At 42.8% G+C, this 27,784-nt stretch overlaps 1 protein-coding gene and 1 non-coding gene across 2 annotated transcripts; both read right to left on the bottom strand.

Annotated features, from left to right (window-relative positions):
* Positions 1-4,158: 4,158 nt before the first annotated feature.
* Positions 4,159-25,738, bottom strand: LOC138971839 (uncharacterized). Its single transcript, XM_070344664.1, has 10 exons — positions 25,579-25,738; positions 19,011-19,218; positions 17,879-18,025; positions 16,779-17,014; positions 16,067-16,167; positions 15,592-15,642; positions 13,598-13,714; positions 12,085-12,205; positions 11,310-11,407; positions 4,159-5,108 (listed from the first exon to the last, which is right to left on the bottom strand). The coding sequence occupies exons 1-10, from the start codon at positions 25,622-25,624 to the stop codon at positions 4,200-4,202; spliced, it is 2,034 nt and encodes a 677-aa protein (XP_070200765.1). The 5' UTR covers positions 25,625-25,738; the 3' UTR covers positions 4,159-4,199.
* A 1,899-nt stretch (positions 25,739-27,637) lies between these two features.
* On the bottom strand, positions 27,638-27,709 carry Trnae-cuc (transfer RNA glutamic acid (anticodon CUC)). The gene has a single exon. It is a non-coding gene; the product is annotated as a tRNA-Glu (tRNA).
* Between the last annotated feature and the right edge of the window lie 75 nt (positions 27,710-27,784).

Raw genomic sequence — 27,784 nt, 5'->3', positions numbered from 1 at the left:
TAGACAATGAAACATGATATCACAAGTCTGCAAAAGGTAAGATGACTTCATTACTTAAAACTGTCATGCTTATTAATGACACGGATGACTAGACAATGAAACAAGTTTCCTCTTGGAATAAATTATCAAAACTTGACCTTGATGAAGGCTACACTCATGGCCATTAATAACATATTTCTGACAACCAGAAACAGGTAACTGACAAATAAATATCCAAAATTATCAATTAGTAAAGCACTGTGATCAAAAATTTATACACACACTTACAACGTACAAGGCACACACAATTCAATGACACGAAAAATGCAAATGACTGAAAATGAGATCTAGAGGTTAAATGTTGTTTATAAATAGTTATGTCATGCACATTTAGTTCAAACAAAAGTAAGGCGCCTTCCTGTTTTCCGTACAATTTCTTCTGCCTTCAAGTGATTTTTAGATATAACATTTCTAACAATAATGCTGTCTAAAAAAAATCAAAAAGACTACTGTACTACAGTACATTGATAACAAAAACTACAAAACGTTGTTTGTTTTAGAGTAGAACCTATTACATGTCTACCGCAGAAGAGAAAGTGATTATACTGCATTAACCTTTAACCAGTCATTAGGACCAAAAACATGCCAAAATGACTGAATAAAAGGAACAGCCCTTCCTGTGTTAACAGTTAGGTTTACCATCTCCGATCTGGCCAGGCTAAAGGCCATCCCTCCACTTATAATGGAGGGGCGCTGGTTCTGTGCGACGCTTACTTTTCGAGATAGGTGTGACCTGATGAAATACAGGACGTCACATTCCAAATAAAAACGATTATGTTAAAGGTGGAAGCCGCTGAGACAGCATTGCTTCGGGAGGTTTCCGCAAAAATAGATATTACACAATTCGATCGAAACAGTCGGAGAAGCAGACGCGGTCTGAGAAAATTTGCATGAGTGTCTTCCCTTTGTTCGTCCCGTGCTAACGTTATTTTGTATGATAACGATTCACTTGCAAAATAAAGTAAACAATTTGGTGTTGTAGTGGTAAATGTAGATAGAAAAGTGTTATAAAGACAAAGCAAACAAATAAACGTGTTTTTCTCGTGAAAATATTGCGTTGTGCGGGTGTTTGGGTGGCCACGTGATGTACACAAAGCGAAGTGCTGGACGGACTCTGCTCTGTGCTGTAACACTGGCAAGTTCAAAACACGAGAAATACGATTTCGTTATGCGGGCAGCCATGGGGGATGTATGTATTTTTCAAATGGTTGTAAAAGAAGTCTTGTATTTATCATCGTACTCCGGCCCTGTTCTTTTTTTCGTCACACCTAAAACTGTTATTTCTTTTGAGCGACGCAGCGTTATTAGTTATCAAACACAACTCTGCTCTGCGCACAGTGGACACTTTTTTATTTAATTAATTTTGTCAAAGCCACATTTGGCTTTATAAAAACAATTGATAATTCATCCAAAAAATAAGTTAGCGGAGCAAGCTGTCAGGGTGCTAGTTCTGGTATGTATCCAAGTCGAGGGATGGTCTTGTCCCACGTATGGAAGTCTGGCCACATGTATGGAAGTCTGGCCACATGTATGGAAGTCTGGCCACATGTGAGATGGTGAACCGAACTGTTTTCACGAAAAGGAGTGTGTCTTTAACTAAGAGACTTTTTTTTTTTAAATTTTCGCAACATTTTAGAAAAAATTTCTAGCAAGCACCTTTACCCACAGTGATCCTATGAGACAACAACAGAGTAACCATCCCTACTTTTATAACAAGATGAACACAGTACAATTGATAACTTTTCACCTGTATGGCTGGATGTTCTATCACTTTTTCATCGACACCCCATGTATTTTAGTGCACCAAACCATACCTTGTTAACTTCGTGGAAGATCATGATCAATTTTCATATTAATTTTTTTCTTGATTACACAAAAATGGCAGATATAGTTGCATGATTCTTACAAGTCAAAAATGACGTTTTCCCCCAATCTCTTTTTTGGCTTTCAAAATGCCCTCAGCAGCAACTGAGGTTGTCTCTAAGGTGAATGTGAGAGGAACTACTGAGTCACACGCACTTTGTGGCTGGGATATAAACCCAAACCTAAACATGTGAACACTTTCTGAGTCAAACCACACAAATTAAGAAGTCACTCTGTTGTAAGACTTTCCTTCCAGCGTATCATAACTAAGGCAAGATGTCAAACATCTTCAAGTAGTAGCGTGATTTTCTGCCCAATGTGAGTTTTTGGAAAGTAAGCTGTTATGAACAACGTTCCTACATCTTTCCTCCTCCCTCCACCCCCCCCCCCCCCCCCCCCCCCCCCCCCCCCCCCCCCCCCCCAACAGTACGACTCTTCGCAGATGACTGCTTGCTGTACCGAGAGATTCACACCTTCCAAGACCACCTCACCCTGCAGGCAGACCTCAAACAGCTGGAGATCTGGGCCAAGAAGTGGGGCATGCGCTTTAACGCGCTAAAGTGCTACATCCTCTCCACCAGAAGTAAATCGTCCTACTTATACAGCCTGGATCACGTCATCCTCCAGCAGGTCCAACACAACCCCTACCTTGGAGTACTACTCTCCGCCGACCTGAATTGGTCTTCCCACATCTCCAACATCTGCCGCAAAGCTGGATCAACTCTGGGCTTCCTACGCCGGAATCTCCGGAACTGCCCACAGGAGTGCAGGCGCCTGGCGTACATAACACTCGTCCGATCCACGCTACCGTGGAGCTACCGTGTGGGACCCTTACCTCCGGCGGGACATCGAGAGGCTGGAGAGAGTTCAGCGCCAAGCAGCCCGCTTTATCACGCGAGACTACAAGTCGAGAAGCCGGGGCTGCGTCAGCGACATGCTGAAGAACCTGAACCTCCCCCCACTGGAAGAACGCCGCAGCCAGTTGCGCCTCAACTGCCTCAACAGGATCTCTGAGGGCCTGATCCCCGCACTCCCTCCAGACAAGTTTCTCGCCCCTGCCGTGAGCGGACGACGGAGAGTCATCCCCACAAGGTTCCAGGGGTATGAAAGCAGCAATATCATCGAGCGGCAGGCTGTCAACAACACACGAGGCTTCCGCATCCCCACCTGCAAGACAGACCAGTACAAGAACTCCTTCTTTGTACGGACAGTCACAGAGTGGAATCAGCTGAGTGACGCAGACCTTCCAGCACGACCAGCCCAGCCAGCGCAGCATCTTCAGCGCTGAGACTGCCATCATCAGGGCTGCCCCAACACTGATCACCTACAGACCTCAGTAGTTTTATCATTTTAACAAGTCACTAAGAGTGGGAAAGACATTGAAGCGACAGGCCTGTATATCGTCAGTGGCCTTCAAAGACCTCGTAACTTACATTTTCCCGATTTTCGGATTTTTGCATGGTTCCGTCCCTTGATTTTTTTCCTATCATCTGTGAAAAGCTTGTAACTATCTATTTTGCCAAGGTCTTTTCCCCTGATTTTAAAAACCTTGTATTGCCGTTGGGTGTTGAGACATTAGTGACATTAGCGGGAAAACCTCGTATTGTCTGTTTGAATCCCTGCGAGTCTGTTGAAAATCCTCGTAATTGTTCCTTAAATTCAAAACAAAAAAGTGAAAACCTCGTATCTACACGTTTTGATCTGGTGAAGAGGAATTTGATTTTTAAAACACTCATTATCTCAGAACTATGATTTTGAAGATACGAGGTCTTCGAAGGCCACTGACGATATATGACTTGTCCCACCAAAGTCAGGAGTTTTATTGTATTCTAAATCATTATTATGCGCTCTCCCGCATCCGTTGCGAAGATGACCAACAGTGGTTCCTGCAATGTAAAAGATCTAGATCCAGATCCAGAAAAAATTCAGGTTACATTTTGTTGGAACAAAATCTCTGTGTAGTTCGTTACCTCTGTCCTCCCTCCCTCCCTCCCTCCCTCATCCCCCAACCCCATCCCAAAAACAAAATCATTTAAGGTGGAACAAAAATCTGTGTAGTTCGTTACCTCTGTCCTCCCTCCCTCCCTCATCCCCCAACCCCATCCCAAAAACAAAATCATTTAAGGTGGAACAAAACTCTGTGTAGTTCGTTACCTCTGTTCTCCCTCCCTCCCTCCTCATCTCCCCCACCCTATCCAAAAACAAAATCAGTTTAGGTACTCCCTCCCTCCCCCTCCCTCCCTCCCTCACATCGCCCCCCCAAAAAATAAAAAGCCAGTTGCCCTTAAGGGCGAAGATCATCGAGAATCATCACTGGTATCATCAGAATCATCACCATCCACATTGTCATCGGAACTGCTGGAGTCGGACAGGTCGGCGCTAATGGGCAGCATGCGAGCGTTGTACAGTCGCTGCCGCATGCTCATGTGCCGGCAGTTCAGCTTGGCTGGCTGGGCCGACCTGACCCGGGGGACCAGCGACTTGAGATCGTCCGTGGTCTTGGTGTGCACTTTCTCCGGCACCGCCTTCGTCAGGCTGTTGGAACGAGGCTTGACGGCATGGGTACCTGGGGCTGGTGAGCCCTGCGGCGTGGGCGTCTGTCGGAACTGCCTGGCCCCTCTGCTGGGCATCACGGGAGGCTTTCTCTGATTGGTCGGCCCTGTCGGCGGTTTCGACCCTTCCTTGACGGTCCATGCTGTTCTACGGCTGTTACCCTGAAAGTTCGGCAACGCGCCTTTGGTGCTTAAGTTTGCGTCAATTCTGTTGGCGGGCTGGTGGAACGACCTCTGCCCACCGTTTCCATTCACACCGCCACGTCTGCCAAGCAGAGGGCCAGACTTGTCCATCCTTCTGTCTGTAGCACTACCAGAACTTGCGTTACTGACACAGCCACTGCTGCTACTGCTGACAGTACTGGAGCTGGAACTCTTGCCAGCTATGCGCGGCCCTGTGCTCGCCACTTTGGCCGCCTTCCCCCGTCCTCTGTCCACCGTTCGATTCCTTCCCTGGCCCCGCTCACTGTCGGTGGAGGTGTCATCAGTGTCGGAAGGAGTCACGCCCGAGTCCGACTCGCTGGAGTCTGTGTCGGAGTAGAAGTTGGCCTGTGCGTTCTGTCGCCACATGGCTGCCAACGGGTCAGGCTTGGCCGGCTTGACGACTTTCTTGTCACCGCCACCATTGTTTGTCGGTACTGGGGGTGGGAAAGCCTGTGGAGAGAAAAAGACACTTGATAATAACAGTTACTTTCATGAAACGAAACAGAAGCCCTGGTGAAAGTTTACTTTGGTTAGTTTCGATTTCACAAAATAAACAAAACTATTTTTGAACTAACTGATTAAGCATGTACCTTCATAAGTTCATGGCGATGTTTAAATCATCAAAATATAAGATTGCTTCACCGGAATTTTGACTTCGTTCCTTAAAATACCTTACATCCACATAAATAAAACACACACCCACACAATAAACAGAAGTATGAGAAACTCCAATTCATTAAAGTTCAAATGAAATTGACAAAAAGAGACAAGTTTGCATTGACACTTCATTGATGCAAAGAAACACACCATATCATCTGATCACACTTCATTGCTGCAAAGAAACGCACCATATCATCTGATCACACTTCATTGCTGCAAAGAAACACACCATATCATCTGATCACACTTCATTGCTGCAAAGAAACACACCATATCATCTGATCACACTTCATTGCTGCAAAGAAACACACCATATCATCTGATCACACTTCATTGCTGCAAAGAAACACACCATATCATCTGATCACACTTCATTGCTGCAAAGAAACACACCGTATCATCTGATCACACTTCATTGCTGCAAAGAAACACACCATATCATCTGATCACACTTCATTGCTGCTAAGAAACACACCATATCATCTGATGACACTTCATTGCTGCAAAGAAACACACCATGTCATCTGATCACACTTCATTGCTGCAAAGAAACGCACCATATCATCTGATCACACTTCATTGCTGCAAGGAAACGCACCATATCATCTGATCACACTTCATTGCTGCAAAGAAACGCACCATATCATCTGATCACACTTCATTGCTGCAAGGAAACGCACCATATCATCTGATCACACTTCATTGCTGCAAAGAAACACACCATATCATCTGATCACACTTCATTGCTGCAAAGAAACGCACCATATCATCTGATCACACTTCATTGCTGCAAAGAAACATACCATATCATCTGATCACACTTCATTGCTGCAAAGAAACACACCATATCATCTGATCACACTTCATTGCTGCAAAGAAACACACCATATCATCTGATGACACTTCATTGCTGCAAAGAAACACACCATATCATCTGATCACACTTCATTGCTGCAAAGAAACACACCATATCATCTGATCACACTTCATTGCTGCAAAGAAACACACCATATCATCTGATCACACTTCATTGCTGCAAAGAAACACACCATATCATCTGATCACACTTCATTGCTGCAAAGAAACACACCATATCATCTGATCACACTTCGTTGCTGCAAAGAAACGCACCATATCATCTGATCACACTTCATTGCTGCAAAGAAACGCACCATATCATCTGATCACACTTCATTGCTGCAAAGAAACGCACCATATCATCTGATCACACTTCATTGCTGCAAAGAAACGAACCATATCATCTGATCACACTTCATTGCTGCAAAGAAACACACCATATCATCTGATCACACTTCATTGCTGCAAAGAAACGCACAATATCATCTGATCACACTTCATTGCTGCAAAGAAACACACCATATCATCTGATCACACTTCATTGCTGCAAAGAAACGCACCATATCATCTGATCACACTTCATTGCTGCAAAGAAACGCACCATATCATCTGATCACACTTCATTGCTGCAAAGAAACGCACCATATCATCTGATCACACTTCATTGCTGCAAAGAAACGCACCATATCATCTGATCACACTTCATTGCTGCAAAGAAACACACCATATCATCTGATCACACTTCATTGCTGCAAAGAAACGCACCATATCATCTGATCACACTTCATTGCTGCAAAGAAACACACCATATCATCTGATCACACTTCATTGCTGCAAAGAAACACACCATATCATCTGATCACACTTCATTGCTGCAAAGAAACGCACCATATCATCTGATCACACTTCATTGCTGCAAAGAAACGCACCATATCATCTGATCACACTTCATTGCTGCAAAGAAACGCACCATATCATCTGATCACACTTCATTGCTGCAAAGAAACGCACCATATCATCTGATCACACTTCATTGCTGCAAAGAAACACACCATATCATCTGATCACACTTCATTGCTGCAAAGAAACACACCATATCATCTGATCACACTTCATTGCTGCAAAGAAACACACCATATCATCTGATCACACTTCATTGCTGCAAAGAAACACACCATATCATCTGATCACACTTCATTGCTGCAAAGAAACACACCATATCATCTGATCACACTTCATTGCTGCAAAGAAACACACCATATCATCTGATCACACTTCATTGCTGCAAAGAAACACACCATATCATCTGATCACACTTCATTGCTGCAAAGAAACACACCATATCATCTGATCACACTTCATTGCTGCAAAGAAACACACCATATCATCTGATCACACTTCATTGCTGCAAAGAAACACACCATATCATCTGATCACACTTCATTGCTGCAAAGAAACACACCATATCATCTGATCACACTTCATTGCTGCAAAGAAACACACCATATCATCTGATCACACTTCATTGCTGCAAAGAAACACACCATATCATCTGATCACACTTCATTGCTGCAAAGAAACACACCATATCATCTGATCACACTTCATTGCTGCAAAGAAACACACCATATCATCTGATCACACTTCATTGCTGCAAAGAAACACACCATATCATCTGATCACACTTCATTGCTGCAAAGAAACACACCATATCATCTGATCACACTTCATTGCTGCAAAGAAACACACCATATCATCTGATCACACTTCATTGCTGCAAAGAAACACACCATATCATCTGATCACACTTCATTGCTGCAAAGAAACGCACCATATCATCTGATCACACTTCATTGCTGCAAAGAAACACACCATATCATCTGATCACACTTCATTGCTGCAAAGAAACACACCATATCATCTGATCACACTTCATTGCTGCAAAGAAACACACCATATCATCTGATCACACTTCATTGCTGCAAAGAAACACACCATATCATCTGATGACACTTCATTGCTGCAAAGAAACACACCATATCATCTGATCACACTTCATTGCTGCAAAGAAACACACCATATCATCTGATCACACTTCATTGCTGCAAAGAAACACACCATATCATCTGATCACACTTCATTGCTGCAAAGAAACACACCATATCATCTGATCACACTTCATTGCTGCAAAGAAACACACCATATCATCTGATCACACTTCGTTGCTGCAAAGAAACACACCATATCATCTGATCACACTTCATTGCTGCAAAGAAACACACCATATCATCTGATCACACTTCATTGCTGCAAAGAAACGCACCATATCATCTGATCACACTTCATTGCTGCAAAGAAACGACACCATATCATCTGATCACACTTCATTGCTGCAAAGAAACACACCATATCATCTGATCACACTTCATTGCTGCAAAGAAACACACCATATCATCTGATCACACTTCATTGCTGCAAAGAAACACACCATATCATCTGATCACACTTCATTGCTGCAAAGAAACACACCATATCATCTGATCACACTTCATTGCTGCAAAGAAACACACCATATCATCTGATCACACTTCATTGCTGCAAAGAAACACACCATATCATCTGATCACACTTCATTGCTGCAAAGAAACGCACCATATCATCTGATCACACTTCATTGCTGCAAAGAAACACACCATATCATCTGATCACACTTCATTGCTGCAAAGAAACGCACCATATCATCTGATCACACTTCATTGCTGCAAAGAAACACACCATATCATCTGATCACACTTCATTGCTGCAAAGAAACACACCATATCATCTGATCACACTTCATTGCTGCAAAGAAACACACCATATCATCTGATCACACTTCATTGCTGCAAAGAAACACACCATATCATCTGATCACACTTCATTGCTGCAAAGAAACACACCATATCATCTGATCACACTTCATTGCTGCAAAGAAACACACCATATCATCTGATCACACTTCATTGCTGCAAAGAAACACACCATATCATCTGATCACACTTCATTGCTGCAAAGAAACACACCATATCATCTGATCACACTTCATTGCTGCAAAGAAACACACCATATCATCTGATCACACTTCATTGCTGCAAAGAAACACACCATATCATCTGATCACACTTCATTGCTGCAAAGAAACACACCATATCATCTGATCACACTTCATTGCTGCAAAGAAACACACCATATCATCTGATCACACTTCGTTGCTGCAAAGAAACACACCATATCATCTGATCACACTTCATTGCTGCAAAGAAACACACCATATCATCTGATCACACTTCATTGCTGCAAAGAAACACACCATATCATCTGATCACACTTCATTGCTGCAAAGAAACACACCATATCATCTGATCACACTTCATTGCTGCAAAGAAACACACCATATCATCTGATCACACTTCATTGCTGCAAAGAAACACACCATATCATCTGATCACACTTCATTGCTGCAAAGAAACACACCATATCATCTGATCACACTTCATTGCTGCAAAGAAACACACCATATCATCTGATCACACTTCATTGCTGCAAAGAAACACACCATATCATCTGATCACACTTCATTGCTGCAAAGAAACACACCATATCATCTGATCACACTTCATTGCTGCAAAGAAACACACCATATCATCTGATCACACTTCATTGCTGCAAAGAAACACACCATATCATCTGATCACACTTCATTGCTGCAAAGAAACACACCATATCATCTGATCACACTTCATTGCTGCAAAGAAACACACCATATCATCTGATCACACTTCATTGCTGCAAAGAAACACACCATATCATCTGATCACACTTCATTGCTGCAAAGAAACACACCATATCATCTGATCACACTTCATTGCTGCAAAGAAACACACCATATCATCTGATCACACTTCATTGCTGCAAAGAAACACACCATATCATCTGATCACACTTCATTGCTGCAAAGAAACACACCATATCATCTGATCACACTTCATTGCTGCAAAGAAACACACCATATCATCTGATCACACTTCATTGCTGCAAAGAAACACACCATATCATCTGATCACACTTCATTGCTGCAAAGAAACACACCATATCATCTGATCACACTTCATTGCTGCAAAGAAACACACCATATCATCTGATCACACTTCATTGCTGCAAAGAAACACACCATATCATCTGATCACACTTCATTGCTGCAAAGAAACACACCATATCATCTGATCACACTTCATTGCTGCAAAGAAACACACCATATCATCTGATCACACTTCATTGCTGCAAAGAAACACACCATATCATCTGATCACACTTCATTGCTGCAAAGAAACACACCATATCATCTGATCACACTTCATTGCTGCAAAGAAACACACCATATCATCTGATCACACTTCATTGCTGCAAAGAAACACACCATATCATCTGATCACACTTCATTGCTGCAAAGAAACACACCATATCATCTGATCACACTTCATTGCTGCAAAGAAACACACCATATCATCTGATCACACTTCATTGCTGCAAAGAAACACACCATATCATCTGATCACACTTCATTGCTGCAAAGAAACACACCATATCATCTGATCACACTTCATTGCTGCAAAGAAACACACCATATCATCTGATCACACTTCATTGCTGCAAAGAAACACACCATATCATCTGATCACACTTCATTGCTGCAAAGAAACACACCATATCATCTGATCACACTTCATTGCTGCAAAGAAACACACCATATCATCTGATCACACTTCATTGCTGCAAAGAAACACACCATATCATCTGATCACACTTCATTGCTGCAAAGAAACACACCATATCATCTGATCACACTTCATTGATGCAAAGAAACACACCATATCATCTGATCACACTTCCTATAGACAAACATATCTTCTTCTTCTTCGTTCATGGGCTGAAACTCCCACGCTTTGTTTGTGTATGACCGTTTTTACCCTGCCATTTCGGCAGCTTTCTTGGGGAATTGACAAACAAATTAAATTGCTCCTTTTCTAACCAGCTTTCTTTGCTTGAAGTTGAAGCAAGACGCTACAAGGGCGGCTAAAGAAATAAAATGATTACCGTTTTGAAGTAGCCCTCTTTCCTGGTGATGAGGTCCACCATGTCCTGTGTCCAGCCAACCATGGCCGCAAACTCTTGCACCTGTTCTAGCAGGTCACCTGCAACAGGTATGTACAGGTATATCAGGAAATGCATCGATTGAACATTGGATTTCCCTTCTTTGAGCAATGTGACGTCAGAGGCCGACTAAAAATCATATTTAGGTGGCTGGTCAAGAATACACAAGAGAGCAATTTTGTGTGTGTTCAGTTGTAAACAATAAAAGGAATTGAAACTGGATCGATACAAAAATGTTACTTGTATTTTTGGCCAAAATATGACATAATAATAATTTATACACAGATCTCCACAGTTGCTGTTCACCTCGACTGCTAGAAAATAACATTTATTGAACAGGTAAACTACTCTACCTGCAAGAAATGTGACAATCCTAAAAGACAATGCTGTAAGCTTGACAAACAAATGACAGATGTTCCTACAGATGTGATGAGCTCTGGAGCAAAATATTACACCACTAAGAAATAATCTGTTGCTTTTATGCTGCTGCATTCCATCAACAATCACACATTTTTATCCTTACCCTAAAAAGCATTTAAAGTTACCTCCCCCCCCCCCCCCCCCCCGCTCTTCCTCTGCCTAATCTCCAACCAATGTTTTTTTTGTCTTCTTCCTCCATGCTACAACCATCCAAAGTGATCATATTTATCTCAAAGAGGTGTTTCATCATTGACAGATGAGCTCCAAACGCCTTTTCCTTTAACTCTCCATGTCTAACCTGCAGCAACAAAGTCTTTGTGACGTTTCTGTTTCTTGAAAGGCCCCACTGCCGTGCGGTTGAAGAGGAGGCGTGGTACGGTGAAGCGCACTGTGTCGATTATGCCTGCGAATGGTTGGACCTGCAGCACAGAGACATGTATACATCACTATTATCTGACAAAACTAGAGCACCGAGACATGTATACATCACTATTTTGTGATACAGACCTCCAAATTATCTGACAAAACTAGAGGGGGTCTCAAAATGGAAGTAAGTTTGGAAGTAAGTTTGGAAGTAAGTTTGGAAGTAAGTTTGGAAGTAAGTTTGGAAGTAAGTTTGGAAGTAAGTTTGGAAGTAGGTTTGGAAGTAAGTTTGGAAGTACGTTTGGAAGTAAGTTTGGAAGTACGTTTGGAAGTAAGTTTGGAAGTAAGTTTGGAAGTAAGTTTGGAAGTAAGTTTGGAAGTACGTTTGGAAGTAAGTTTGGAAGTAAGTTTGGAAGTAAGTTTGGAAGTAAGTTTGGAAGTAAGTTTGCAGAGTTCATGAGCTGAAAATCTAAAAAAGAAAGTCTTAAATGGGGGGTGGGGGCTGGAAATCTTGAAATGGGGGGTTTCACTACATTGTACTTCAAAGCAATCATGCGTCATGGGAGCTAGTGGTACATGAAAATCCAACTGTGACTTATCCTTCCATCGCCATGGCTGTAAAGTATGCAGCTACAGGGACTTAGAGAAGTGGTGATCAAAATCTATCGCATGCAGTCAAGTTCAAACAACTTACAAACTTTTCTTCACTTCTTTTTTCCTTTCATTTCCTCTCACATGAAAGGAAGCATTGAGTGCCAACCCCAAACTTTCCAGCACTGCAGGTGTCAACTAAGAATTTGGTTAAGTCCACAAACATTGGGACCATATTGATTCCTCATGTAGAAGTGATATCTCAAACATTGGGACCATATTGATTCCTCATGTAGAAGTGATATCTCAGCAGAGGGACCCCAAATCTCACACCTGCTGTGTGTTTCCCCTGAAAGCGGCATATGGCTGCCTAAATGGCAGGGTAAAAACGGTCATACACGTAAAAACCCACTTGTGCTAAAAACACAAGTGTACATGGGAGTTTCAGCCCATGATCGAAGAAAGAACACCTGCTGTGTACACTCGAGAATGGTAGGGACGGACGAAGGCGTGAAATTAGTGGGGCTGGGACAAGGACCTGAGAGGGGGGAGAAAGGGAGGGGGTAGGAGGGGAGGGGAGGAAAAGGGGGGTGGGGGAGGGTCAACAGACCTCCAGTGAGGTACCCATGATGAGGGACCCCGAATCTCACACCTGCTGTGTACACTCGAGGATGGTAGGGAGGGACGTAGCGGGGATGGGACAAGGACCTGGAAGGGAGAAGGGAGGGGTGGGGGGAGGGGGGGAAAGGGAGAGGGGAGGGGGGGAAAGGGTGAGGGGAGGGGGGGAGGGGGGGGGGGAAGGGGGAAGGGAGGGGGGAGGGGAGGAGAGGAAAAAAAGGGTGTGTGTGTGAACTGACCTCCAGTGAGGTGCCCATGATGAGGACCAGGTCGGCCTGCAGCATGTCCTTCAGGTAAAGGTAGAACCTCTTGGGCAGCTGCTCCCCGAAGAACACAATGTCCGGCTTCACAATACCCTGCAACACAAAGAAAATAAGCATTTGCACTGACAAGAATAAATGATAAGAAAGGTTAGTAATTGGAACGTTCAATGGCAGACAAAATCAAAGATTTACTTGTATGTTGACCTAGCTGTCACTGAAGTGGACAGCAGACCTGTTTACCCCCCCAAATGAAAATCAGGAATGCAGCTGGTACTTTTCCGTAATTTGAGGCATCTTTGAGTAATCTTTTTTATCAACCATAAACCAGCTCGAAAACGATTAAACGACACGTTTATTCGCGCGCTACCATGCAAAACAAGTACAACATTGATAACCATGTTTAACAGTATTGTACTACACACACAGAAGCTCGATGAAAACACACACACAAACACACGACACCTGATATATAATATGCAAGTTAACTAAGACAAGTTTACTTTATCTAAAAGAAACACACCACAGTATTCAGGGGCGGAGCAAGAGAGCTAGAGGGGGGGGGGGGGTACAACCTGGGGTCCAGGGGTTGGGGGGGGTCTGACCGAAGAATTTTAGCTATTTTATTAACAATTTGTAGCTTATCCTTGATTTTAAACATGATAAATTGGTGTCAGCAGCCACTCATTATTTCTTTTAAAGTTAGTATTAAATAATGGCAATTTATCTTCATTGATATCTGCTCCCGACAACAACAACAATTTCACAGACAGAAAATGTCTTTAGTTTCTTTTTCCCACAGACTGAATTTTTGTTTTGCTTTTTTGACAGCAAGGGGGGGAGAGGGGGTCCGGAACCCCTGTAACATCCCCCCACCCCTCCGCCCTTGGGCTATTTACAGTCACTTGAAGATGCATGTGATTGTGAACAAAACCACCGTACATTCTGTCACATCAGACATCCTGCATTAAAACCAGTCATAATAACTCTCTCCAGAAGCTACCTTTAATTTTAGAGGACCGATTCGTTTATTTCATTTAAACATTTTGTTGTAAGTTTTTCGATTCAAAGAACTGTGATCTTTGCTATATTGGAGAAATATTAATGGAGATCAGTTTTAGACTCAGAAAGACTTGAATTTTCGGCAACAGCCAAGTATCTGATGAGCGCGACCATAGACCTACCTATGTCTCTGGCGCGACTGACCGTAGTGAGAGATCGGTTCGCAGGTCTGAGAGATTCTGTGGAAGTAGAGACCTAGGTCAAATAAACTCGATGCGAAGCAGGCTCATGTTTTGCCAAACATAATTTCGTGTTTTTGTTTGTTTCCATGTTCATTTGTGTACTGCATTTTGTTAAAACTAATGCTGCGTCTAACCTCAGGACACGTGCCGCGACGTCGTGACTCGTAATTGACTAGCTTTGTTGTTGCACTGATCTCAAGTTGATCACCAAAATGAATGTGGTTCGCTCTTCTTAAACTTCACCAGACACCGCCACTTGACTTAATAGTTTTGCCGATATTTCTGTACAACTTTTTCTTTTGTGGTTGGCATTTCGTCCCCACAGAGATCGGCCCTATATTACCCTTCGGACCAATGTCGATCTCAAATCCGCGGAATCCGACAAATACTTTGCTGTGCACATGCGCAGAAAAGGCTGTTTCGGTCAGCCTTGAAATCACAGTCCTGGTGACTACCACAATTTCGACTTCGAATTTTCACGCACAAAAAAGGTTCTCTCGACCGGAATTTCCGGAATTTTCGGTAGTATTCCGTAATACCGGAATTTAGACCCCAAATCCGTAATAATTCCGGACAATCCGGGAGGGTAAACAGGTCTGTGACAGACAAACAAATAAAATGAGATGATGAACAGAAAACCGACTTAGCTCAGTAAGTCATTGTTTTCTTAATCTCAAGATGATGAGAGTCAAAGACAAAAAGCACACTGACACTCAATCCAGTACTCACATTGCAAGTTGTTCTTTTGCATCTTGGGAACTTGTCCTGGAAAATTTTGTCCTGAAAAATAAAATAAATTGTAATGTGAAAATTCCAAATTCTCCTCTTGCACTAATACAGTGAAAACCCCTTTCAAGACTCTAGGATTTAACATGTTCACCTTCTTCTTCTTCAGCACCCCTCCACTTCTTCATCATCAAACACTGAAGAAGAAAAAGAAGATTTTCCCTGTTCAACAAACTGCTTTCTCTCAAATGTTTCAGTTGTTTTAGACCCTGTCTCTTTTAAAAGCTGATTTTCTGACAGGGTGGTGCCACTCATGTATACACTAAACACTGAAGATAACTCAATATTATATCATACAATTTTATTATTAAATACACCATGGAAGTGTACCCTGGGGGAAAACTGTGAGAATCACCATGCATGACTGCAGAACATTCATGGTAACAAAATAGAATTGAGAACAACTTTCTCAGCGTACCTTGATCTCTTCCTTATCATGCCTCAGTCCACAGGTGACACAGGTGGCGCTGGAGAATGTTCCGTGGGCTTCCACCAGCTTTTCCGCAGGAATCCCAGAAACTGAAACAGAAACAAAACAAAATGCTTTATTCAGGCAATTTGTAGACATTTTGTCATACAATGCACAGAACATAAGGGTATAAAGGATAAGGCGGAAAAAGACATGTTCAATAAAAAACAGAAAACAAGAACAACAAAAGGCGAAGCCTTCAAGGCTCACGTAAGAAATCGACAAACAGTAACACAAACTCAATCACTCCGTCACACATACACACACACACAGTAAGCATAGGTGACACTGTGCAAGAAAGCGAGACACTAGATCTAGATCTGTCTGTCTGCATGTAGCCTACTTACAGGGACACGACTGCCAACTAGTCTCAGCCCGCTCAAAATAACAATGACCGAGACTTTCAGTAATTCCTTCGCGTGACGTCTAACCCTCTTACGCCATAATGTGACGTCTTCAAATGACAAAATGTTAAAGTTTCTACCACAGACATACACACGCACACACACACACACGCACAGACAGACAAAGTTACCATCGCATAGGCTACACTTACGTGAGCCAAAAAGTGAATAAAGAAAAATAACCAAATGACAAGAAAGAAAGAAAAGCAAGAAATAAATGAAAAAAGAATGTCAAATTGCCATGACATTCCACTCACTTCTCTCCAAGCCGTCAATGTTTTGTGTGTACATTCGCAGCAGCAGCCCACGGTCAAACAGAAGCTTTGCAAAGTAGTGGAGGTAGTTGGGACGGTACTTTCCGGTGGGGTACAACTCCTTCGCCAGGGTGAAGAAAGGGCGCGGGTTATGGTGGAAATAGTCAATGTCAAATATGGCTTCTGCGTACGGGATGCTGTACTGCTGCAAGTTGTCATAAAGACCAGTGCCAGGAGACCTGCGACAGGAAACAAATGAAGGATTAAGAAACGAGAATGAATAGTTGTTGAAACGTTTAATCACAGACAAAGCAAGTTTTGTCTGTCAAAATACCAGAAAGAAATTGTCAACTAGTCAACCAATTCAGTTATGATTACATTTGACATGTTTTTGTATCAGTTAAGGCTAATGCTTTGCCATCACAATTTATCTGACTGGTTGTGGCCAAATGAACCATTTTTTTCCATATGTTCCAATGCCTTTTGGATGATACAGTGGAACCCCCGTTTTAAGACCCCCAAATTTAAGACTCCCTCCCTTTTAAGACCTTGTTTTCTCAGACTTTCTGTTGATAACCTCTGTAATATGACCTCTCTTTTGTTTTAAGGCCTCCTCCTTTCAAGACTTGTATTCTCAGATTATTGGGATGTCTTCTTCTTCTTCTTCTTCTGCGTTCGTGGGCTGAAACTCCCATGTACACTCGTGTTTTGCACGAGTGGAATTTTACGTGTATGACCGTTTTTACCCTGCCATTTAGGCAGCCATACGCCGCTTTCGGAGGAAGCATGCTGGGTATGTTCGTGTTTCTATAACCCACCGAACTCTGATATGGATTACAGGATCTTTTTCGTGCGCACTTGGTCTTGTGCTTGCGTGTACACACGGGGGTGTTCGGACACCGAGGAGAGTCTGCACACAAAGTTGACTCTGAGAAATAAATCTCTCGCCGAACGTGGGGACGAACTCACGCTGACAGCGGCCAACTGAATACAAATCCAGCGCGCTACCGACTGAGCTACATCCCCGCCCCTGGGATGTCTTAAAAGGGCGGTTGTACTGTACTGGTTTGCTTAACACTTAGCGTGATCACTGCTGTACCGACCTGAAATCAGGGATACCACTGGGTGTACTGATGCCCGCACCAGCGACAACAACCACGTTTTTCACTAGCTCCTCTCTCAGCAAGGTCGCAACGTCTTCCACATTCTTGATGGTCACCGGGCGACGATTGGATGAGTACGGACGACGGCTGTCAAACAGAGCACACTTTGTACAGATTACAGGATTGAAAATCAAACATAGCACATTTTGGACAAGTTACGGGAAAGATCAATCTGCAATGAACTCAATATCTACAGCGACTCTCAAACAGAGTGCATCATGTGCAAATTACAGGAAGAAAAATCAAACAGAGCCAATGTTGTACAAATTGCAAGGAGGAATAATTTAAAATTAACACAATAGACAAAGGTTCACTCAATTTTGAATGCTTACAGTGTGAAACAGACAGAATCAGGGTGTTATTAACTAGTGCGCCCTGCGCCATTGGCGCATTAAATCTGAAAATGTCCCATCACAATTCCCTTCAGTGCGTCAAAGGGTGCATTGAGATTACGTACCACTGCGCCACCAAATGTACACTTTACATCGGATTAAACACACACACACACACACAGAATGCATGTCTCTCGGCACATTCTCACTTTCATTTCTTTCCCAAGAACTGAAACAGGGGAATCAGAAATGTTGCAGGAAAACCTTGTCATAGGTTTGTGTGATAGGTGACATTGAATACCTAAAAATACTAATGGGGTAAAAGATAAAAGAATTAAAGCATAGAAAGGCCGATAGATCTAGTTGTGACGAGTGACCTGATAGTAATACTGAGTAATACTGAAAACTTTAATTCAACAAGGCAATCAAATATATCCCATCAGAATTGAAAGAAAGAAAGAAAAACGAAAGTTAAATGCAGGTACAGTGGTACCTGTGATGAAAGGACAGCCTTGGGACCAGCCAAAAGTGTCCCTACACTGCAGGTGGCCTTTCATAACAGGTATACTTTGGTAGAGATAATATCGAAAGGGACAAGAGAAGGTGTCCTTTTAAGGTGTCCTCTCATGGGAGGGTCCACACATCACAGGTACTGCTGTACAGATATCGATCGAGAGACACATACAAACGAATACAGTGTACAGACCCACGAGAAAATACACCTTTACTGCTTTACTCACGTAACATGTCCTGCAATGGAGGATGCTGAGCTTTTCTCCGAATCCTGCAAGCTCAAGCGGCTGACACTGCTAACCAGTGACCTCTCGGACCGGCTGCTGCTCGGTATTATTCCGGATGGTGGCTTAGAATTAGATGGCGCTGTTGACATGTGGTTACGCCCACGCCCACCCTTCGAAAAGGGCACATTGTCAGCCCGAGGGGCACGTCCTACAGAAAAGATGGCAAGTTAATTATTTTCTCCATCACATCAAACCAACAAACAGAATAATCAACACACTGCACAAGTCACTTGAGTTTCTCTTTTGAACAAAAAAGTATTTCATCTTCTTCTTCTTCTTCTTCTGCGTTCGTGGACTGAAACTCCCACGTACACTCGTGGGTGTTTTTTTGCACGAGTGGAATTTTACGTGTATGACCGTTTTTTACCCCGCCATTTAGGCAGCCATACGCCGTTTTCGGAGGAAGCATGCTGGGTATTTTCGTGTTTCTATAACCCACCGAACTCTGACATGGATTACAGGATCTTTTTCGTGCGTACTTGGTCTTGTGCTTGCGTGTACACACGGGGTGTTCGGACACCGAGGAGAGTCTGCACACAAAGTTGACTCTGAGAAATAAATCTCTCGCCGAACATGGGGACGAACTCACGCTGACAGCGGCCAACTGGATACAAATCCAGCGCGCTACCGACTGAGCTACATCCCCGCCTTAAGTATTTCATCAAGCTGCACTGTGAGTGTGATGTGAAAATCATTATCACTGATCAGTCTCACAGGGGTGTCGTTTGGGTTGGCCCTTCGGCCAATCGCCGATTTTTTTTTACTTTGGCCAAGGTTTGCTACCCTTCGCCAAGGTAAGTGATTCCGGACAAAATGACAGGAACACCGCGAATGTGGACAGTGTCAGTGTGAGTGGTAGTAGTGTTGTCGAGTCGATCGAAGCAGACGACATAGCAGACGATAGTCACCGCGAATCGAAATCTGCTGAGCCAGAGAATGAAAAGCGTACCGTATTTGACGGATTACAAGACGCACCGTTTTATAAGCCGCACCCTCGACTTTTAACAACAAAATTGGGACGAGCCACGTATAGGCCGCGTCACTATATTAGCCGCCGTCGAAAAAAATATAATCTGATCGTGTCAATCAATCAAAACAACCAGGCAAACGAAAATACGGTATTTGGCGAAATCGGCTCCGAGAATAAACAAGTGAAACAAAGAAGAAAAGTGAAAAAGTTTGAAGAAAAATATCACACACACAATTTGTAAATAACACACACATGTAGTCCCGCCCGGAATAAGTTTTTTTGGGATGATTTACGACTTTTGCGCACATTTCGAGCAGACGATAACACAACATGGCGGCTCTCGCTCCTCCAACTATCGCGAGACACAAAAAAACGAAATCTCCCGCGCGCGAGATCCTGATACATCCGGTGTTTCTCTGTACGCTATCTTGTCACGACGACTTGTTGACAAACAAAGATTCGCGAAAGAAAGAGAAAAGCGCCGAGTCTTGAGTAGAGGGCTAATAAAGTACCGGTAATCGCTAATGGACGACCTTGATTTTGCTGATGATCTGGCTCTTCTCTCTCACACCCAACAACAGATGCAGGAAAAGACCGGCATTGTTGCGGACAACTCAGCTAGCCTGGGCCTCCACATCAACAGAGGGAAGAGCAAGGTGTTCAAGACAAATGCACCTAACAACACACCCATCACAGTCGAAGGCAGTGCGCTGGAAGAGGTGGACAGCTTCACCTATCTCGGCAGCATCTTGGACAAGCAGGGAGGAACGGACGCAGACGTCAAAACCCGCATCGGCAAGGCCAGAGCAGCATTCCATCAGCTGAAGAAGATCTGGGGATCCAGCGAAGTCAGTATCACTACAAAGATCAGGGTTTTCAATACCATCGTGAAGCCGATCCTACTATACGGAGCCGAGACCTGGAGAACCACCGTCACCACCATGAAGAAAATCCAGGTCTTCATCAATACCTGCCTCAGGAAGATCCTCAAGATTCGCTGGCCAGAAAAAATCAGCAACGAAGACCTGTGGCTGAGAACCAGACAGCAGCCCGTCGAGGAGGACATCCTACAGAGACGCTGGCGGTGGATAGGCCACACCCTTCGCAAACCTGCTTCAAACATCACAAGGCAAGCCCTCACGTGGAACCCTCAAGGCAAGAGAAAGAGAGGGCGACCCAGGAACACATGGCGCCGAGATTTGGACGCAGACGCAAAGCACATGGGAAAGACGTGGGGAATGCTGGAAAGACTCGCCCAAAACAGAGATGCATGGAGGGAGCTGATTGGCGGCCTATACCCCAGACGGGGTCACAGGCGTAGGTGAGGTGAGGTGAATCGCTAATCGAGCGAAATGAAAATCCGCGGCGACTTGCATTAGGTGAATGCTATTCAAGTTTAGGTAACGTTTTAGCCGCATCTTTTTATAAGCCGCAATGCGATTTTTTTTTAAAAAAAGTCGCGGCTTGTAGTCCGTCAAATACGGTACTCCAAATCGTGGTTTCCAAGCAAAATGGCTCACCCTACACGGTCTTTTATTGGTGTTTTACAGTGGAACCCCCCTTTTAAGACCCCCCAATTTAAGACTCCCTCCTTTTTAAGACCTTGTTTTTGCAGACTTTCTGTTCTTAACCTCTGTAAAATATATAACAAGAAGGGCAAAGCCCATACGACTCACATGCTTTACACATTTTTCCTACCAAAATACATGTGACCTTGACCCAAGGTCAAGGTCATCCAAGGTCATGCAACACAAAGCTGTTAATTCAAGACATAGGAAGTACAATGGTGCTTATTGGCTCTTTCTACCATGAGATATGGTCACTTTTAGTGGTTCACTACCTTATTTTGGTCACATTTCATAAGGGTCAAAGTGACCTTGACCTTGATCATATGTGACCAAATGTGTCTCATGATGAAAGCATAACATGTGCCCCACATAATTTTTAAGTTTGAAACAGTTATCTTCCATAGTTCAGGGTCAAGGTCACTTCAAAATATGTATACAATCCAACTTTGAAGAGCTCCTGTGACCTTGACCTTGAAGCAAGGTAAACCAAACTGGTATCAAAAGATGGGGCTTACTTTGCCCTATATATCATATATAGGTGAGGTATTGAATCTCAAAAACTTCAGAGAAAATGGGAAAAATATGAAAAATAGCTGTTTTTTAGGCAACATTTATGGCCCCTGCGACCTTGACCTTGAAGCAAGGTCAAGATGCTATGTATGTTTTTTGGGGCCTTGTCATCATACACCATCTTGCCAAATTTGGTACTGATAGACTGAATAGTGTCCAAGAAATATCCAACGTTAAAGTTTTCCGGACGGACGTCCGGACGGACGGACGTCCGGACGTCCGGACGGACGGACGGACGGACGGACGGACGACTCGGGTGAGTACATAGACTCACTTTTGCTTCGCATGTGAGTCAAAAATGTCCACCAAATACCCGTTTGACTTGAAATAAAGGCCGTGAAAGGTGAATGCTCGCCTAATAGGCTACTGAGCTTTACTGGCCGATGTGAGTGCGTTATATATTGTGTGTAAAAAAATTCCATCTCACACAGCATATTGTAAACCGTAAACGCCATGAGCCTCCCTCTGGGAGGGTATGTGCGTAGAAATATTCACTAATAAATAAATAAACAAGAAGGGCAAAGCCCATACGACTCACATGCTTGACCTTCTGCTTTACACATTTTTCCTACCAAAATACATGTGTCCTTGACCCAAGGTCAAGGTCATCCAAGGTCATGCAACACAAAGCTGTTAATTCAAGACATAGGAAGTACAATGGTGCTTATTGGCTCTTTCTACCATGAGATATGGTCACTTTTAGTGGTTCACTACCTTATTTTGGTCACATTTCATAAGGGTCAAAGTGACCTTGACCTTGATCATATGTGACCAAATGTGTCTCATGATGAAAGCATAACATGTGCCCCACATAATTTTTAAGTTTGAAACAGTTATCTTCCATAGTTCAGGGTCAAGGTCACTTCAAAATATGTATACAATCCAACTTTGAAGAGCTCCTGTGACCTTGACCTTGAAGCAAGGTAAACCAAACTGGTATCAAAAGATGGGGCTTACTTTGCCCTATATATCATATATAGGTGAGGTATTCAATCTCAAAAACTTCAGAGAAAATGGGAAAAATGGGAAAAATAGCTGTTTTTTAGACAACATTTATGGCCCCTGCGACCTTGACCTTGAAGCAAGGTCAAGATGCTATATATGTTTTTTGGGGCCTTGTCATCATACACCATCTTGCCAAATTTGGTACTGATAGACTGAATAGTGTCCAAGAAATATTCAAGTTAAAGTTTTCCGGACGGCCGGCCGGACGGACGGACGACTGGGGTGAGTACAAAGACTCACTTTTGCTTCGCATGTGAGTCAAAAATAATAAAATGACCCCCATTTTAAGACTCCCTCCTTTTTAAGACCTGATTTTTTAAGATTTGTGGAGGTCTTAAAAGGGGGGTTCCACTGTACCAGTCATGTTTCAAAAGGCTTGTCAAGATTTGCACAAGATTGGACGAGTTTAACTTTCGAGAAAAAGTGAAAGGTTTGAAAAAGTTTCAGAGAACTGGTGTCTGTACTCTGATGTAGTTAAATCAGCAAAGCTGATTGTTTCAGTTGAAAGAAAAAATTTCTGTCTGTAAAGCCGGGGGAAGAGTTAATTGTTTAATTGTCACAGTATGCGACATGTCTTTTTTCTAACCATGATGTCGGGAGCAGATATCAGTGAAGATAAATTGCCATTATTTAATACTAACGTTAAAAGAAATAATGAGTGGCTGCTGACACCAGTTGATCATGTTTAAAATCAAGGATAAGCCACAAATTGTTTATAAAATAGCTAAAATTCTTCAGCTTCGGGGGGGCTTTTCCCCCCAGACCTCCCAACGGGACCCTGGACCCCAGGTTGTACCCCCCCCCCCCCCCCCGCTGGCTTAACTGCTTTGCCTCTGTAATCTGTGTTCCTAAGACAATGATTGTATGTATTGGTGTTCCCCTCTTGAGTCTTGTGCTTTAATGTTGCGGTGACTTTGTATGAGCCAAAATAATAGCCGACAATTTTCCAAGATGTCCTAAAGCTTTCTGACAGTTTCGGCCAAATGTCCCAACATGAAAATGTCTAGCAACACCCCTGTCTCATGCAGTTTTATGCAACCAGCTGCACATAACAGAGAACTTTCTAGAATGTATTCCTTACCTAACTGTGCAGAAAAAATAACCATGCCAGAAAAACAACAAGTATCCAAACCAACACTATACATTAATTGATTAAAAGTACAAATCAAGGCAGTAGCCAAGTCGCAAGTAGTATACTGGATAGACAATGGCACACTAACAAAACCAAAAGTGAATGTTCTCAAGTGTTTTGAAAGGAAATATAAGCCTATATTAACGTTTAATGGTAAAGTACAAAAGATAAGTACTACATTTAGATAGCCTCTTACACACTGAAATACAGACCTTCCATCTAAAAATCAAAATATCTTTGGCATTCAGTTCTCGAACGACCTGAAGTGGTCCACCCACATCAACTACATCACTAAGAAAGCTAACAGCACCCTCGGATTCCTCCGCCGCAACCTGCGCCACTGCCCATCAAACTGCAGGCACAACGCCTACCTTGCCCTCATCCGCCCTCTTCTTGAGTATGGTGCCACCATCTGGGACCCATACCTTAAGCAGGACATCGAGAGATTGGAGCGCATACAGCGGAACGCATCCCGCTTCATCTCTGGTGACTACAGAACCACGACTCCTGGCTTCGTCACTGGGCTCCTACACAAGCTCCAACTACCAACCCTCCAGGAACGTCGCGAACACCTGCGTCTAATCTCCTTCTACAAAGTGGCTGAGGGGCTGGTGCCGGCAATCCCGCCTGACAAGTTCCTGACCCCTCAAAAACCAGGACGCCTCATTCGTCCACGTCAATCTTCCAGAGACTTTAGCACCTCGAATCCAGTAGACAACTACATCAGGAACAATAGCAGATGCTTCACTGTGCCACGCTGTAACACTGAGCAATACAGACATTCGTTTTTCCCAAAGACTGTAGTGGCCTGGAACCAATTAGATGAAGAAACTGTAACCTCGGCATCGACCGAGAGCTTCAAGTCGGCGCTGGCAGTAGCCAGACGACGATAAAGAACTAGCTGCGCACCCCCACTCCGCTGCAACAATGCCAGACATCTGGATGACTTGTTATACAAGTGCAGCGTAACAGACAGATACAGACAGATACAGATACAGATATCTGATGCTGAAGCAGTTTTGACATTTGCATCGCTGTGTAAACCTACCCTAAACAAAATGATCTCTAATTACACTGAGATTACGTAACACAGAACCTGACACGCTTGCACCTTGCACGCTAGGACACTTGTATCCAAAACTTATGCCGTACATTAGCACTACACAACGCTGATAACTTCAGATGTCCAAAACTTCTGCTGTACAAAGTTTCAGTTCTCAAGCTTAGAAAACTGGACATATCATTTGTCGATTTGATGCTTACCTCTTGAATTCGGAGCTGCTGCCATCACAAACCCCCTTCTTAACATCTTGAACTGACATGAAAACGCACCCTAAGACAAGAATGATGCAGAAACACAGAGAAAAACTGATAATAATCATGCCGAGGACACGACAGGAAGTCCCCGGAAGCCATAGTTACCCCCAAGATTGCAGACTAAGGGCGATAAATACTGTGGTCTCTGCGCCATTAGCTCCCTTGGTTCTCTCTGCGATAAACTAAGACTAAGAGGTCTCAAAATTTTAAGTGATAAAGCACAAATGTTTCTCGAAATCAATCTTTTTCCGAGGAAGTGCCAGAGTGGCCTGTCTTATTACAAGTGCGATCTTCTTCTTCACCAGGTCGTGTGTGTTTTAGACGTAAACCAAAAATCAATGTAAATTGTAATCCAATAAACTTTGGAAAGAAAAAAACCTTTGAATAGTAAACTTTGAAATAAAAATGATATCATCATTCATTCGCTTGTGACTTCCTGGCAAGCGGCCAAACATTCCGTCAAGCTAAGTTTTTGTCACTAAGGCCAAAAAAAAAAAATTGTCTGTTTAGGGTAACATGACCAAAAAAAGTAGGGTCGGTAGGTAGGTAAAGTTTTTTTTTTTTTTTTTTTTTTTTTGTGTGTGTAAATGCTATGTTGGCTGAACATTCACTTCTTATATTTGATGAATACATGTTTCAAAACTAACGTATAAATAAAACAGAGAGAAAGGGAGAGAAAGAAACGCCAAATGTCTCTTTTTAGCATTTTTACCTCTTTTTTTTTTCTTTTTCTTTTTGAAATCAAAAAAAAGTTTTTGGGTCGGCGCCAAATCGATAGGGTCGGTCGGGTTACCCTAAACAGACAATTTTTTTTTTTTGGCCTAATTGCATAGGTCCCTGCTATTTGTTTGTCTGTGCACTTCTTCTTCTTCCCGTGGGGGATCGGATCCAATTTCTTGGATGTTGAAGGTCCCGTTGCATGGGTCCGGATATATTTGAGACTGTAACGTATTGTTTTGTCAATAACAAACGTTCCAACAACTTACCTTTCTTGTTTTTTTTTATTCCAATAAACTTTGGTCGTCCGAGTCAATGCTCTGTTGTTGTTGGGTCCAGAGTGTGTCTTTGTCAGGCATGGTAAAACTGGGTCCGTATCCTTGGTCCTTTGCAATGTTGCACTCATTTCTGCAACATGTCATTGTTGGAGTAACTATGGCTTCGCGATCGGCACAACATGTCCTCGCGGCATGAACATTACCAGTGTTGCTCCGCCTGGATCTCTGCAATACACTATCGCGCCAGTCTCACTTTTCAGTTTCACTTTAAAACACATTACATTTGTTTGGAACAAAGGATTTCAACGGTAGAAGTCTTTTATTGACATTTAACATGAAATCTTAGCATCCACCCCCCACCCCGAAATTGACTAGGGCTCCAGGAGTTTCAGTTCTTTTTCACTTTAAAACATATAACTTTTGTTTGAAACCAAGGATGTGTAGACGTTTTGTGGGGGATTGACATTTAACATGAAATCTCAGCATCCAACCTTGTTAAGACAAGTTCCTGGATTATTATCTGAAAAAGAAAAGGAAGACCAATTTTCAGCACATGCACCACAAAAAGAATGGATTGAGTAAAAGTTTTTGTCTGATACTGATGCGTATATATTAATGTGACGTTTTGTCTATTGACGACATTGACTTCATCAGTTACCTGAGTTGCCCTCCGCGGCCAGAATCTTCATACATAACTTGGTCGTCCCAGCTCATACCTCCTAAAGTCTGTTCTTGTTCATCCTCTCTTTTTGTGGTAGTGGAGAGGGGAAGTCAAAATTAACTGCATAATTATGCAGTCATATGCTCAATCAGTTTAGAAATGGTGAGATACTCTCGATACGCTACTTTGCATGCATTCATGAAATTATAGAATGGAGAAAATAATTAAACAAATTAAAGCGTGAGACTGAAAATGTTGAGACATTATATGACAGTAAACAAATTTTATATGACAAATATATATATAGCCATTATATGACAGTAAACAAAGAACTTGTGGGAAAAAAATATTCCCAGACGGGGAATCGAACCCCGGCCGTCGCGGTGAGAGCGCGAAATCCTAACCACTAGACCACCTGGGAAGGTGAAAGACAAGAGACAATAAGCAATCATATTCTTTATACAAACCCTTCTAAATAGAAGTCTTCTAAACTTAC

Source organism: Littorina saxatilis, linkage group LG7, assembly GCF_037325665.1.
Source record: "Littorina saxatilis isolate snail1 linkage group LG7, US_GU_Lsax_2.0, whole genome shotgun sequence".
Classification (NCBI taxonomy): domain Eukaryota; kingdom Metazoa; phylum Mollusca; class Gastropoda; order Littorinimorpha; family Littorinidae; genus Littorina; species Littorina saxatilis.
This window is presented reverse-complemented; position numbering and strand designations above follow the sequence as displayed.

What these genes read in the sequence shown, in the direction of transcription:
- LOC138971839 (XM_070344664.1), bottom strand. Translation starts at nt 25,624, where the DNA reads ATGTTAAGAAGGGGGTTTGTGATGGCAGCAGCTCCGAATTCAAGAG. An exon ending in AGCAGCTCCGAATTCAAGAG is followed by an intron (nt 19,219 to 25,578) that starts GTAAGCATCAAA and finishes TCTTTTCTGTAG; the next exon opens with GACGTGCCCCTCGGGCTGAC. An exon ending in CAAAGACTTTGTTGCTGCAG is followed by an intron (nt 11,408 to 12,084) that starts GTTAGACATGGA and finishes TACCTGTTGCAG; the next exon opens with GTGACCTGCTAGAACAGGTG.